The following is a 16,068-nucleotide window of genomic DNA, read 5'->3' on the forward strand; positions in this document are numbered from 1 at the left end:
GAGTTGTTATCTGGGTCAGGCAGCTTTAAGGTCAGCCGAGACCACTCTAGTAAAACAAATACACACCATGATGTCTTATAAATGTGCAACACGTTTCATCGTTATAAAAACACGTCTGGTAAACGGTCAGTTCAGAAATTTATTTTTCTTGACTACCATTATCTGCTAACGTTAGGTTCAATGGCGTTTACAGGAGGGGATGGGGCAAGGGGAGGGGGGCAAAGCCAGGCCAACCTCTTTTTGGGGAATGGGGGGAATGAGAGGCAAAAACGCTAGAAACGCTAGAAACGCCATTGGTAGGTTCTAACAAAGGAATATATTAGCCAGCTGATGAACCAAATGGATCAAACTTGTTACTTGGTAAAGCTTATTTAAACATTTATACACGCTTTTTTTTCTCCTGGTCCACTACCATTCCGCTCTAATGATAACTGATAGTGGGAATCCATACAACCGTTCGCCTTTGAAAAACATACTTGGTATGATAGTAAAGTAGTAATATATGCTTTCCTTACTTAGCTTGCAGATCTATATAACCAGTATTGGTATTTTTTTTAGACTTAATTGGGATAGTCAAGTATGTTACTGAAAAGCCTGTATCTTTACATACATGCAACTCATTTCATTCGACAAATGTTTTCCATTGTCTCCCACTTTATCACACTGCAACTATAATTCTACACTGCATCTAACGCCCACTAAATATACCTATATAAACCAATAGCATTGATTTGAAATTTTAATTCAGATTTGTACAATGTTGACCTTCGTCGTAGCAGCAGCTCTCTTGGGAGTAGCTATAGCCCAGAGTGGTCGCTGTAACTTCAACCAGAACAATGAGACGGTGGGTCGAATCTATATGGTGAAAGGGGATTGTACCTACTACTATCAATGTAACAATGGAAGGGAATATTTGAGAAGACCATGTAAAGACGATGAAATCTACAACCTCTGGATTGGAAAATGTGTTTCTAATACTGAAAATGTCGACTGTGATATTAGTCCCGACTATTATGCCAAATGTAAGTATGAATTGCTTGATTCTAGTTGTATGATTGCCCTCGAATACCACCCATCGCTGGTCATTGCTGAAGATAAAAGTTTGTTCATTCATTCTGAAACACGGGATATCTGATTAAAGAAATTGCTGAAAGATTGTAATTTCGGAAGTTTACGTGAGGATGCGACAGTTTATATAAAAGTATTTTTTCCCAATGCTTCAACGTTGAAAGACCATACCAATTAACCGATGTGTTCCTTTTCATTTCAGACGATCAACTTTGTTCTTCTAAGCTAGATATCGTCGCTGTTCCCTCTGAACCTAGTAAGTTTGTATTGTGCTGGAAGTATCACTTTAGATTCCCACCAATGTCTTGTTCCAATGGTTTGATTTTCAACCAAAAGAAGGGAATCTGTACCCATGCTGACTCGGAAGTGCCATCTGAACAGATAGAGAACAACGTACCAGAACAGAATAATGATAACAGGAAGTTTTACGATGGGTATCGATCTGTATATGAAGCAGATATCATTGGAAACGCAGGTAATACCGTTATTTTTTTTGGTCCGTGCATAAACTTAGAAAGACCTAAACTGTGTTACGAACATGGGTACTTTGCACAGAAAATGACAACCATTCCTAACTGCAATGGGTCCACAGTTCAATGCTTAATTATACTTCTGATTGTTTTAAGTTGCAGGAAAATTCTGATAGTTTGGGTTTTAAGAAAAATTCAAAGCATATCATTGTCCCCGTCGCATTCCCGTGATTGAAACGCTAATATCGAGATACAGACCTTCTTACTTACTAGACCTAACGATTGACCAGTTTCTTGGAGATCCGTCTATGACCGTAACAGATCAGAATACATTGTCTGGCATTTACACTTATTTTCTCTATATATTTCAGCCTGTATCTATCAGCCTGTACCTGGCGATTGTACTAAATATACTTACTGTAGTGGCGGCCCGGAGGTAGTAGGCCAGTGTGCTGAGGGTACAGTCATGTCAAGATCTCGAAAAGGGTGTGTCTACTGCTCAGATTTGACCCCAGCCGAGAAAGCAGAATGCCAGTTACGATGCTAAACAACATAATTCAACACCATGAGTGGTTCTTACAACGATTTTTGCCATATGTCTTTTTATATATTATGTTTCTATTCTATAACGTGTGACCTTCTTTATGTTCTTGAAATGAAAGAAATCATATGATAAAGTAAAATGTTTGTTCCTTAAAACTGCCAATATTTCCATATTGGAACGAAAATCCAAGATTACTAACGGCCCGCTGGTTAGTGAAATTGGGTTAGTAAATGGTGATTTGAACGTGTGAGAGGCCACTCGCTTGTTAAATGATGACAAAACATCTTGGACGCCTTGAAAAGACTCAATATCATCCACTTTCTCACTAAAGCCTAGTGTACTGAAGTGTTGCCAAATGGTCTACCGTGAAAAGACTGCTAAAGCTCTGCTCAGCTTTACGACAACTGCCGAGAATTGCCGAATGTAACAGTGTCATGATGAACTTTCAACTTTATATAGCGTAATGACAAATACACTAGTCACTTGTCCTGTAGTGCTATATAATATGTCAGTCGTTACAGCACACTAACACTAACAATTACAATCCTTCTTATGTACAATATGAACATTGACTATCACCGACACCATATAAAATCTGAGTCACTTGTATACCGTCCCCATACGTCGTTAGAAGATCTGTTCACAACTGCAGTTTTTTGTGGTCAGATTGGTTGCTTGCATTTGATTATTTGGTTAAACACAATGAAAATCAGACAGGGCATCAACCCATTCATGACCCTAACACAAATGTCATTCTTAATTTGTATGACACGATACAGTCCTTTACTAGAAGTTGATGAAAATAAGAGTAACACCTTCTTAATTAACCTCTTTCATACTGGATTTTTTTACTAATTAAACAGTCAAGTTAGAAACATTTTGATTCTCTAGGTAGTAAGATTTGACCTTTAGGGTCAAATGATGCCAGTATGTAAATACATTGGTAGGTTTATTTTATTTGTTTATGATGTAGACAAGTTAAGTATCGTCTTTTAGTCTTCAAGCCATCTGATTTATTTACTGGGCGGCAACATTAATCCTACCAATCTTATATAAAACAACATTTTTAAATCAGAAAGTTTCTAAAACCACAGCTGAGAACGGGGTGTTTTTTTTTTCTACGACATGATTTTATTGCTTGCCACTGCCTTGATATGGGGAACTACTTCCGGTCAAAGTGGTCGTTGTAGTTTCCCGAGACGTCAAGAGACCTCGGGAAGGATCTATATGGATGGAGTGGATTGTACAGAGTATTATCATTGTGATGAGGCTGGGAAGGAACATATTATTAAACCTTGTAAACTAGGAGAGGTGTATAATCCATGGCGGAATACCTGTACACCACCCGACAGTACGGTCAACTGTAAATTAGATCACCAATATTATGATAAGTGTAAGTGTTCCACCAAATAGTTTGTTTCCAAAACGCAATGGTCATGTATCGGCAACTCGGTTAAATATCAGGACAGGTCTTAACACTGTTCTATTTCAGAAGGTTCTTCTCGGTTTCATGTTGATGTTGAACAGGGATAAAGTTATGCATGATTATTTTGCAGAAGGTAGTTTTATGGGAACATCAGGCAGAGAGTGGTTTATTTGTTAGCTTGTGAAAACACAACGAAAATTTTCGCATTCGATCACCTTCGAGAAAGTGGCTCACTGTACTACTGCATTGTAAACGGTTTGGCTTTTGCTTTGTCGTTTCCATGAGGTCTGTTGATTTTAGATGGAAATGTGCTACTACAAGTTACGATTTGCAGTGCATGGTATATATTTCTCTTTAATGTACATATATGGTGTAATATTCTGTAAATTTCGAATAATATATTTCAGTTGACAGACTGTGTAATAATGTTGAAGAAGGTAACCTTCCAATGCCCAGCGATCCCCGTATGTACATCTCCTGTTGGCAGAAGGCTTTCAGGTTCCCGCCAATGGAATGCCCCCATGGTACCATATTTAATGGCATGATGAGTAGATGTGAGCATAGTGATAATCGTCAATATGGGCAGAAAGTTGGTTCACCGCCATCTGGAAATCGCCGTTCAAACAACGTTCCGAGTTACGAAATGCCAACTGAAAATGACAATGTTGATAAGATAAACAATATGCCTGGATATGAAAACAATATGAATTATGGAAATCAACAGCCAACCATGCAGAGTGGAAGGTCCCAGCAAGATGCTGAAACGATACGAAACAATAGAAATCCTGGAGACGTATACCCACAAGTTATCAATGCTCCATCGAATGTTAGAGATTATAATCTCGAGAACATATTGCAGAATGGGGGACAGAACAACAACAGAAACCCAGATCCCCAGGGTGGGAGACTGGATGTACCAACTGTTCCCAGTGACCTCAATCCAGGAGGTGAAGATTTTATTGGTCATAAAGCTGGTGATGCCAAGGATTACATGATGCGAAATAGAATGAATGGTAATAGGATGGAATATCAAGACTCTGTGAAAGAAAGACCCCTTGAGAACAATAGATCAGTAAATAACAAAAACTCTGTTGATCCAACTACCAAAGGAATTGATGATTGTAAGTAGATACAGCTTTCATGGAACAGAGCCTTTATTTCGATATTTATTAAGTTAACTATGAACCTAGCCTCTTGTTGTCGATAGTAATAAGGCATTCGTGATGTACATACCATGACCTTTTTCATTGAGGGATCACTTACACGCCAGAAAGCCCCAAATGGGGTTTGGATGTTGGTAAGTTTATGCTCACTGGTATTATGTATTACGCAGATAAGATTTGTCTAAGTAAAACCTACAATTTGTAATTGAAGATTGTGCTGTGTGTAAATATACTTCGCTCTAGTAATATTACCTTCATGTCATGTTGTAATTTTTCAGATTGTATATTTGATCCTTTTCCTGGTGATTGTAATAAGTTTGTCAGTTGTCAGGACAGAACAGATATCAGGAACTGTGGTAAAGGAACTCTGATGTCTAAATCCCGACATGTCTGTGATTACTGTCAGAATTTAACAGACGATGAGAAGAGATTCTGTCAGGTCCAATGTTAAACTTGTCGCAAAACGATCTTACCTTTTTTCCCTTCAAATCCAACATATTTTGGTTGCTCGAGAAACGGTAAGAAATCACTTACACATGCACAAAAAAAAAACAGAAAAATGAAAGAGCTTTACTTTCACCAGTTTTCTGATAGAAGTTGCTGAAAGTTTGAGGGCACAACATATCGATGTCAAAAATGAGATTTTTTATTTCACTTGTTTCATTTTGTGTATTGTATGTATTATATATATATATATATATATTTGAATTGCTTCTGCCTTATATGACTTTCCGACTTCATTGGGAAAAACATCGAAATTTCATACAGTTTCAAATGGCCGACGAGATATCAGTTTGGTTAAAACAAACTTTGGTGGAACCGCAGACGTGACATAAATGGTATAGGACAGGCGTTTTCAACTTTCTAATACCCCCTTGCATTACGTATTCGAAAGGTTTCAAATAATACTAGACCTGTTAGACACAGATCTGTCAATTACAACGAACGAACGCCCTGCAATTACCGAAAACAATACAGCTTCGAGCTCAACCCGAAAGCCGTATATAACGAAAATAAATACAGCTTCGAGCTCACCTCGAAAACTGTAAATATCGAGTCATTATACAGGCAAACGCCAAAAACGAGGTCACAACTAGGTTAACAACTAGTACTCTCCGTTTTTAATCGACCCTTTAAAACAAATTTAGTTTGATCAACTAGATACATATAGATACAAATAACATCTTAGAAATATTCGTCTGATATAATTTGTGACATTGTTGATGGTAATACTTGCAATATACCAAGTTTTGCTTAAACGGTTCTATCCAATAGTTTACTGCAAGTGCGAGACTTTGATATGTTTGGGCAAATATCACGATTGAGTTATGTAATATTCCTTTATAATATATAATGTAAAACTACTAAACCTGGACCCCTTTGGACACGAACAGTTATAACTACCAGGTTCATTTTGACATTTATATTCACACATCCATTATTGGTTGCACATTCATCTATATCTGTAGAAATAAGAACGGATGGACGGACAATGCCGGACATGCATGTCACCATTGTTAAGCTTCACATCTAATCAGGGCATTTGCCAAAATGATTTAACGATGGGCCACAGTGGTTTTAATTTTTTTTTCTGAAAATTAAAAAAAAAAAATCACGAAAAAAAAAAATAAACTAAAAAAAAAAATAATTGATTGGACAAAAAAAGACAAAAAAAACAGAAACATTTGTAAACTTAATTTATTTCCTTATGAGGGGTTGGCATGTAGGTAGATGACAAGTTAAGGTACGCTTCCAGCAGATTCTCCTAATGAGAACGATTGGCCACCATATATATCGCAAACTAGGTATAGTTCTTGGTAATCGTTCGATTGGTCACACCTGTTAATCTGCCATTTGTCATATTGCATACTCTCAATTGGTGTTGATATATAAAGTGCCAAAGTCTCACCTGCTGAATATTGATCTGGCATCTGTCATTTTGAATACTCAATTTAAAGCGATTTAAATTTGTTAGATAACAGGCACTAGCAATTAACACAATACTTAACGAGCCTTTCGACAAAATCGTTCTTTCTTCCAGAATCAACCTCAAATTAAGTATTAAATATATATATTGTTTTACTAATAGTCCTCAGAACTGTGAGAACTGAAAGGAAATCGCATAATCCTTCCAAAAATATGGAGGTAGAACGTTGCCAAAATTGTCGATTGTTTAGCAGCTTTACAATACCAATGACGTCATTACAAAATGCATTTGTCAATGCTGCAAAGCATTTTGTCGATTTGTGGAAATACAAAATGTATAAGTATTGTCCAAAATCCAATGATATGCCACACGAATGCAGATAACATTTAACACATTTTGGCAACGTTTTACTTCCATACAACAATACCTCAAACTAGGAATTTCACTTTTTATATATTTCATTCACAAGCTTATTCGGAAAATTTGGGTATGTAAATCTTGGTATGTCTATAAGAGAAGACACCAATGACGTCGCTTCACAATGAATATTGATTTATCAAGTTCTTCAAAATTACTTACACGTGGCTAAGAAGGCTCAAATTGCGGCGGCAAGCTGTGAAAACTATTACTGATTAGTTGAACGCAACAAGTCCCGTTTCTGAGACCAAGATACGTTTCATTTACCAGAATATGGCGAATCTGTCGTTTAACTTCCTGTACTTTTGAGATCTATTTTGGAGAAATATTTCTAGTTGATATTTATAGATTTGCACAAATATGTTTACGGTGTTTTATGGGTTCATTGCCATGCAGCTCCAAACTCACACTGTAATTCTTCTATTGTGCTGTTGTTATGTTGAAACTATCCTAAACTATTCAAGAAACGTACCTCTTTATTTCTGCATTACATACTAAAGATGAACATATTCTTGTCATTTTGAAAAAGTACAGAATAGTAGATCTTGACTCTCATTCTATTATCTTGGCGAAGGTACAAACCAGAACGACATGAAACTCATTTTATTATCTTGGCGAATTTTCCACAGGAAGGCCATGACAGACAGATAGAAATAGAGATGGACAGGAAGGCAGACGAACAGAATGGGTGACCTGACATTACAAATAAGGAAAAAAAATTGAAAAATAAGATCTGAGATCTGATATGTCTTGAACATTCTAAAAATTTTCTAACCATTACAGTTTATTACTCAGAAATATAAATCTTCTTTTAGAAAATGACAGCAAGAATATAGTTTCATATCTCCACAGTGTCAATATCTTACTATTATATTTCGGAATTTAGACTATATGCTTGCGTTTTCACAAATCACAGCTGTACAACCGTTGATATATAAAGTGTCAGAGACCCGCCTGCTGATCTGGCATATGTCAATTTGAATACTCTCTATTTTGGTATAGATAGCTATTTTGTTATAAATACTGACTCATTTCATCATTACTTCATACAATAATTTGAATACAGTAATCATGCTTTCAATTCGAGTATTGGGTTTGTTCGCCGTTATTGCGATCGCATTAGTTTTAGTAGAGTCTGAATTTAGTGAAGGTAAGTATAACCTTACGATGAAAATTAGATGTTATTCTGAATGCAAAGAAACTTCGGAATGAAATGGTGTTTTACATCCTAAGATTCGACTTTAATTTGAGATGATGAAGACTGTAGTATGTAGTGAGGGAAATTTACCAGGGCAGTGGCAGTCAAAAATCTTAACTAACAGTCCGAGCGCGTTTAATGAAATTATGTAGGCAGATGGACGTCGAATGCTCAGATCATTTATCGCCAAATTGCGTTATCCGATCTTTCCATCTAAAAAAGTCAAGACTACAAACACACGGAAAACAAATTTCTAATAACGAAACAATCGAAGCTGAAAATGACGTGATAAACATACAATTGGTCAAAATAATAATTATATCGCAGTATTATATCACAGTTCACAGTATTTACCTATTTATTCATTGTTTGCTTTGTTTTTTATCTATTTTTTACTGTATTTCCCATTCACCATGTGATGTTGGGTCGTTCTCATACCTACATTGTAAGCTGATTGTATATTTATTCATTTTAGTTTGTTATGGTGAACTTCCAGCCAATGCGATGTGTTCAGTAGAAAATAACAAAACCAGGCGATGTCAGTGTAAAGAGGGATATGAAATGGACATCATTTGTACATCGAATGGCTCGATATTTTCCTGCCAGGGTAAGGGTTCTATCTGCTTATCTCTATTATCGCTGGGTGGACAAAGGAAGATATTTTTACTTCTTGTTATTTTTTTTATTTTTTTAATGAGTCTGGTCAACTTATCTACAGAAAACCTGGAAATCTTATAGAGTTACAAAATACTAAAAGTTCAGGACAGGGCCTCATTAGTGAAGTGGCAAGGTATTTCTGACCACGCTCAGTTCTGTTTACAGCCCTACTAATCTATCTGCTGTTTACTTCAGATATAGATGAATGTGCAACCAATAATGGATCGTGTGAATTTAAATGTCAAAATGAACCTGGTAGTTATAACTGTTCGTGTCCAGAGGGGTCTGAATTACAGGAAAATGGTTTGAATTGTGAACCAATTAAACCAGGTATAGTAGTTTTACATTATATATTATATAGGAATATTACATAACTCAAGCGTGATATTTGCCCAAACATATCAAAGTCTCGCACTTGCAGTAAACTATTGGATAGAACAAGCAGAATTTGGTATATTGCAAGGTACATTCCGCTTTTATATAAAGAAAAGTATTAGCATCAAAAATGTCGTAAATTATACTTCATCAAATTATATCCATATCTATGGGGCTACACCTTGCTTACACTTGTGACACATGATAGCAGTTGAAAACAAATTGATTTTCACAAAGTCTTTCAATACTTTCTTTTGAAAATTAATCGAAAATATGCTATTACGGTTGCTATTTGTAGGACAGATTTGAAACTTATATTGTGTACACCGCCAGCATGGTGAAATAAAAGTATACATTTACAAATTTTGCATCTCTGCCGGTTTCGAATTAATCACTTCCGGTGGTATCACTTTCATCGGAATTGAGTTATGTCCAAAATATTAGTGTCATTAATACAAACTTTTAAGAAATATGTACAAGAAGTAACATGTTGGCCGCCATTTTGGCTTGCCAATGATATTTGTTGCCTGTCAAAATATTTAGCCTTATATTTCAGGCTACAATTCGTCAGCTATACACTGTTACGATCAACTGTTAACTTATTATAACTTTTTTAAATATATATGTATATATCCCAGTGACGATCTTAAATTGATATTTTAACATTTTTCAGGTCCCTGTATGTTTGAGAATCAAACAGTAACTGGAGTTTCACAAAATTTCAACAGAACTTATATTGGCAATGAAAATGAAACAGAGTGTGAGAAGAAATGTAACACAACCGTGGGATGTACAGATTGGTTGATACTTGATGGACACTGCCAAAATTTCGGTCTTCCAATAATTCAAGTCGAACTAATCCCTGACGGAAGCCCAGAAAAGTGCAAAGACCTTTGTGCTCAGAATAAAAAATGTGTAACTGCCCAATATTTTGTGACGTGTACTCTGTTTGACACGAAACAAACGGAATTTGATGATGGCTGTGATCCAGAGACCGTTTTCCACAAGATTGATATGAATTGTCTTAATTGAATTGTAATAAATGGTTCATGTTATTAAAATGAAATAGAAAATGTTTTATGTTTTTGTTACATGTTTAAATTGAAAATAGGAGTCATAGGAAATTTCAATTTCAACTCCAACATATAAATGCCTTGTGAATATATAGCAGTCTAAAAAATGACGAGTCGTCATTTCAATTTAGTTTAAACACATTTTTTTAATCATTCAAAAGGAAAGGATACAAGTTTCAAGAACTTAGGAAAAATCCTCTCCTGTACACTGTCATTTCAATTGTGGACCAAAATGGGTTTAAGCATGTTCCTTTAGCAACCGTTGCTATCCCATATTCTCGTCAATAATTTTGGTCGAGAATTTTAGTTTTAATTTGATTTTAATTATTGATTTAATTATTTTCATTCAAGTAAATTTTGCGGGAAAGCGTTTGAATAACCAGACACGAAAATTTGAAGAACTAAATTTACTTTCTTTTAAATCTCAAAAGTTCATGATTGAGTTGTTGTCATAGTGCCAACTTTTGATAGTTTTCAGAGCAAGAATGAAAAAATATCAACAATTTTTACGCCTAGTCTTATAATATTCACATTTATTCCAAATGACTTGCGAATCAATGACTTGACAAAGCAAATACGACTACACAAATGAGTTATGCCCCTCTCATTTGCTTTATGGGTGAGCTGGAGCAAATCTAGACTTTGCAAAAACGGGGGTCTAACAACTGATGTAACCCCGGAATTTATAATGGGTGAAGGTGAAGCCCTAGGTGAAGATCCACGAAGCCTGGGATTTGGAGAATGCCTTAAATGTTGGTTATTGCTATGAACAGATAATTTCACATAAAATTCAACATAATTTTTCACTTCAACACATTCGTGGTACATTAATGGCGTTTTTGATAATCAAAATTTTGCAATAAGTAGCCATTAACTGGCTGTTGAATTAAAAGCTACACTATTGCCAAAGCCATGGTTGGAGAGGGGGAGGGGATGTTTATGGTAACTGAACCAGCTGGAAATTTTAGAATCCATGGCATAGTACGTCCTTACTATAGTCAGGCGGACGCTATTTTGTCACTGACCATAAATAAACATTTTAACGTAACTTCCTTAAGTAGCATTTAGTAATTGAGGTATGAATATATGAACACAATTTGATGGATAAGAAATACTTTAATAAATAACTTGCGACGTTTCGACGATGATACTTTCGTCTTTATCAAGCAATGTTATCCATAAAATTGTGTTCATATATTTTAACGTTATTATTTGTTTACTCAATTGACTGTACACAAGGTTAGAACGTTACGAATTTTGAGGTGATATTTCCTAAGAGAATTAATTTCTTGTTCACCAATGGTAAGAAAAAGCACCGGGGTTAAAAGCTAAAGCAATAATACTACGTGAAAAAGAAAACAAATATACTTTTCAGATTTGAATACATTATTTTGCAGGGAGCTAGTCTAACATTAGCGAATACCTTTTGTTCATTTGTTGTTACCGAGACAGATTCAGCTGGCGGAAACTGACGAGAATTGCCGAACCTAAAGGGCACTAAAATACTTTAGTTTGCTATCATCAAGGTTGCCTATTCTTACTTGCTCGATTGCTAGTAGTATTAAACGAGACGTCAAAGGGTGGTATGCCTGCATTATGATGAATATTCAGTACCCTCTTTCTGTATTTAGCGTCTCAATCCAAAAGGTTTCCCTAGCTTAATTTCGTACTTTCATCATCTGACAGGTCAATGGAGAGATCGCCATATTAAACAACCAATAGTTATCAAATAATCTAACCAAACGACTACCGTACGACTACCACTCAACAAGAATTACCCCATCACAACGAGTTTGGGAGAATGAAGAAGCTCGATCATCGTACCGTTGTAAAAGGAACTTGCCGCCATCTGTAAAGGTCTTAATAATTTTCATTTATTAAAGCCATAGTGAGCATGGGCAGTATTAGCTGACATAGGACCTTATTATCTTAAATAAACGCATAATATTGCCCTTGGACGGACTTTGACGACGCTTGGATGAAACATACTGAAAATTGAAAAATCAAAAACTATTTTATATGAGTTATTGACCTCGTTCTTGAAACACTTAAAGGCTCGATTCTTACGGATTTTGACAACACTTGGTGATATTGTTCAGTATCACCCCAAAAACTTAAAAAAAGAAGTTGAATATTTCATACTGGTGATTGTTACTGTATCACCAAATATTTATTTCTAAAATCAAAGGTATCTTATTTTATGTGTTAACCTTTTAGATATTGGGGTTTGGGATCCCTTTAGGGGTTGGAATCTATGGACATGGTTCTATGATTGAGTCACTGAGCCAGAGCACGGCAATATCAAATCACTACAACATAGAAATATAGGCTATATACCAAAATACCTAGGAATACTTATTAGTTACCTGAATTCTCTAAAAGGGGTTTCCTAGGGTGACTTATACAGTCGTAGAGTGCATCCGTGGTGCTATAAGGGAGAGTAGGCCCTGCTTCGCTTCGCCACTGTATACTGTATGAATTTTGAAACAATGTCATACAACGATGTTATATTAGAAGACTGTTACCACCAACCCTAAAAGTGAAACAAAAATCAACAGAAATAATCTCAGATGGCTAACTACTGAAGTTAGAAAGCTAGACGATTACGTAATGCCTAATCGTCTAAGCTTTTACACTCATGATATAATTCTAGAGTAATGAAATATTCAAAATGTCCATTTGTTTTAATCTGACCTCAACAAGAAGATCAGCGACTAGTCAGGTTTTCACCGGAAGCTCGCAGATATAATCGGCGAATACAAATACGAAGTAGAATCCTCTTGAAATCTTCTAGTCGTGTTCAGCATTTCTTCATCCCTTGCGACATGATCGTCAAGGCACAACTTCTTTCTAGTTGGCAAACAATCGCGATTGTTTAAACACAGAGTCATATAAATTCAAACACGCTTCTCAAAACGACAGCATTTTACATTTCTACATTAGCACGTAGGGTCTTTTAGTTCCTATTACCATGGCAAGGAATATCCTTGCGAGTTTAGCTGGCTTTTTAGCCATTGCGTCGTGTATTTTGGCGGCGGACTACTACTACGACGAAGTTATCTGTCAGAATGTACAGCCCGGTTTGTGGGCTAGAGATGACCGTGATTGTATGGTAGCACATCAGTGTGGCTTTGATGGTGAAGTGGTTCAGTCGATACGCTGTAATGCCAGTCAAGTGTGGTCGAAATTAGCCTCAGCTTGTGTCTGGGAGTGGGATCCTGACAGGGATGATTGTAATGGATCACCACAAGTACCTCTTCCAAGTAAGTTATATTTCGATTAGTTTTCATTTCTTGTTCTCAGCCTAGCTCACTAGTAAAGTGATGGATACTCGCGGCATCGAGAACATCTGAAGAACCACTGACGATATACACCACAGATAGGCCTCCCGAACAAATACTGTATACTATCGAAACAATTCACGATGAAGTATTCACCATTTCCCTTTGCTTGTGAAAAAAGGGGAGTACGAGGGTTGGAAACCAGAGATGATTAAATCTATGTCTACCACAGGATGTGCTTTACCTAACGACAAGACTCTTGAGGCGTATTTTAATGATAGTCAAAAGAAAATACCCAAAAAATTATGGACATTTACCAGTACTCATTTCACCAATGATAAGACGGTTGGACATATAGATATAAGCTTACTATTTCTGAATTTACCTACACCTTTACCTTTCCTTATATACATCAGTATATCGAGTTATCGGCATCAGATTCAGATTAACCGGAATAGATAGCTTTGTAACTTTAAGAGTGCGTGTTAGCTGATGTTAGAAACCACAGAAAAATTTATTCTGATGGAAAATTTATCAAGTAAAGCATTTCTAAATAAAAGGCTTATCTTTTTCCAGATGACATCAGATGTATCAACCCCACTGGTAACAACCCAGATCCTAACGACTGTTCACGATTTGTTTCTTGTACCAATGGTACATTGATCGCCATTCAGAGATGCGGAGATGGTACTTTATACTATCCGAGAAATAACTCATGTGAATTTGCACAACATGTTGTAAATGAATGTGGTAGCAGAGCACTTCCAGAGTCGGTTGTTATTCGTAAGTATAAGCAATTCTTTTCTTCAGTTTAATTAAAATTAGACCAGACGTTAGTGCTCTATTGAAAATTAAAACTAGTAAAACTGTTTTACGGTAAAGAATCTTAAGTATTTTCAGTCCCGTGACCAGACTTGATTGTTCGAAGGGGCAAGCAATATATCCAGTGGGGCAATGGTGCCGTGTGTGATGTTTAGTTGCAGTTAAAAGGGGGAACCCGGTGGCGGAGCCAGGTTTGCGTCCGAGAGGGGGCGAGATATCTGAGATTGACCGAATTTCTAACCTAGTTATGAGATTTTTGCCTGAAAAACTTGCTTTCGGGGCTGCGAGGGGGGCGACTATCCCCACTATTCCCCCTTTTGCTCCGCCACTGGGGCATTCTATATTTTTTCGAGGTGGGGGGGGGGGGGGGGCATTGCCCCCTGTAGTTACGGGCCTGGGTATATTTGGCGTAAAACTGTCGATTTGGGAGTAAAACTGAAATATTTAACATGTTAAATATCGTATTGCAGGTGAAGACGACCCAATCTGTACTCACGAAGGTCAAGTACCAGATCCCGAGAGCTGTATTCATTTCATTTTATGTCAGAATGGACGACGAACCCAGAAAATTCAGTGTCCCCATGGAACCGCTTTCGCCAGCCACAGTGGACAATGTGAATGGAAGAGCGAAGTTGATTGTGGATCCAGGATTATGAAATAGAGGACGATCTGCACTTTTAGACTTTCTACGATCTCAGAGATTTCCATCTCTCCATGTTGTCAGCCGTGTTAATATGATAATATCCTAGGTGACATATTAACATTGGTTTTATTTTTTCTGCCCTGTTCACTTTGTTTATCTTTTATATTTTCATATTTGCTTTTCATTTTAAATGCATTATCAAGTTCATTTTACTTGTATTTTTTTCAATAATTTACTTCATCAATATTTGTCTCATTTTTCAGTTTGATTTTCCAATCCCTCTCTTCTATTTTTCTAAAATCAGCCATTTCAACATTATTATTTTTCCAAACCCTTATCCTTTTTATCAATTGTAGTCCAATATTTTGTGATTTTACAGGAGAGTACTTTTGCTAGTCATATTTGTGTTTCGAGTAACGTAGGTTTACCACGATAGCTGCGTTATTTTCTCAATTTTTGCCCTGTGTGTATAATGAAGACTTATTTTATTAGCAATGAGCCTTCATTTGTTTGCTCTTTGTTGTTTGAAAAATAAAGGTGAAAACCTCTACTTGTTTACTTCTGGGCCATGAAATGAAGGGATTATGGGTTTTAAAATTCTCAACGCTTACATCAACTCAGTTTAAGTGGGAAACTGCTTGAAAATTGATATTGCAGGCATCCTGTAGCAGTGATTGGCGTACAAGTTCGCTCTTGTTCCCGAAATCGTAACTAATTTGAAAATTGAAATTAATCTATATTTGAAAACTACACTAATATAACATTTATAATCGATATCAGTGATTGATCAATCAGATGACTAGAACACTAAAATCATCTTCAATTTCGAGCATAAGGACACTCTATCAAATCGCTACATTTACAAACTCCCGTAACACTAAAAGGTGCCTATTGTAGTCAAGGTATAAAACGACATTCGCAATGACTTGATTTTGAGACGGTGGAAATACAGCAGCGAAAATAAAAGACATAACCGATATCCCTCGTTATGGCTAATCTGCTCA

General features: G+C 36.3%; 4 protein-coding genes across 4 annotated transcripts; all 4 read left to right on the forward strand.

Moving 5' to 3' along the window:
* Window positions 1-755: 755 nt before the first annotated feature.
* Window positions 756-2,217, forward strand: LOTGIDRAFT_234724 (hypothetical protein; the record flags this gene model as incomplete). Its single annotated transcript, XM_009062952.1, has 3 exons — window positions 756-1,022; window positions 1,271-1,543; window positions 1,910-2,217. Coding segments are annotated over 3 exons (716 nt in total), but the record flags the coding sequence as incomplete, so codon positions are not given.
* Window positions 2,218-3,207: 990 nt separating this feature from the next.
* Window positions 3,208-5,122, forward strand: LOTGIDRAFT_165919 (hypothetical protein; the record flags this gene model as incomplete). Its single annotated transcript, XM_009062953.1, has 3 exons — window positions 3,208-3,475; window positions 3,916-4,629; window positions 4,950-5,122. The coding sequence occupies 3 exons, from the start codon at window positions 3,208-3,210 to the stop codon at window positions 5,120-5,122; spliced, it is 1,155 nt and encodes a 384-aa protein (XP_009061201.1).
* A 2,956-nt stretch (window positions 5,123-8,078) lies between these two features.
* On the forward strand, window positions 8,079-10,322 carry LOTGIDRAFT_234725 (hypothetical protein). Its single transcript, XM_009062954.1, has 4 exons — window positions 8,079-8,165; window positions 8,689-8,820; window positions 9,066-9,200; window positions 9,919-10,322. Exons 1-4 carry the CDS (start codon window positions 8,087-8,089, stop codon window positions 10,275-10,277), a joined length of 705 nt encoding a protein of 234 aa, XP_009061202.1. The 5' UTR covers window positions 8,079-8,086; the 3' UTR covers window positions 10,278-10,322.
* Window positions 10,323-13,077: 2,755 nt separating this feature from the next.
* LOTGIDRAFT_234726 (hypothetical protein) lies at window positions 13,078-15,612 on the forward strand. The gene is made up of 3 exons (XM_009062955.1): window positions 13,078-13,581; window positions 14,176-14,382; window positions 14,892-15,612. Exons 1-3 carry the CDS (start codon window positions 13,290-13,292, stop codon window positions 15,080-15,082), a joined length of 690 nt encoding a protein of 229 aa, XP_009061203.1. The 5' UTR covers window positions 13,078-13,289; the 3' UTR covers window positions 15,083-15,612.
* The last annotated feature ends 456 nt before the right edge of the window (window positions 15,613-16,068 follow it).

Source organism: Lottia gigantea (assembly GCF_000327385.1).
Source record: "Lottia gigantea unplaced genomic scaffold LOTGIsca_54, whole genome shotgun sequence".
Lineage (NCBI taxonomy): Eukaryota > Metazoa > Mollusca > Gastropoda > Lottiidae > Lottia > Lottia gigantea.

Excerpts from the sequence above, each read along its gene's own strand:
- LOTGIDRAFT_234725 (XM_009062954.1), top strand. The coding sequence starts at position 8,087 with ATGCTTTCAATTCGAGTATTGGGTTTGTTCGCCGTTATTGCGATCGCA. Across the intron at positions 8,821-9,065 it reads CTCGATATTTTCCTGCCAGG|ATATAGATGAATGTGCAACC; the intron begins GTAAGGGTTCTA and ends TGTTTACTTCAG. Across the intron at positions 9,201-9,918 it reads TTGTGAACCAATTAAACCAG|GTCCCTGTATGTTTGAGAAT; the intron begins GTATAGTAGTTT and ends AACATTTTTCAG.
- LOTGIDRAFT_234726 (XM_009062955.1), top strand. The coding sequence starts at position 13,290 with ATGGCAAGGAATATCCTTGCGAGTTTAGCTGGCTTTTTAGCCATTGCG. Across the intron at positions 13,582-14,175 it reads ACCACAAGTACCTCTTCCAA|ATGACATCAGATGTATCAAC; the intron begins GTAAGTTATATT and ends ATCTTTTTCCAG. Across the intron at positions 14,383-14,891 it reads TCCAGAGTCGGTTGTTATTC|GTGAAGACGACCCAATCTGT; the intron begins GTAAGTATAAGC and ends ATCGTATTGCAG.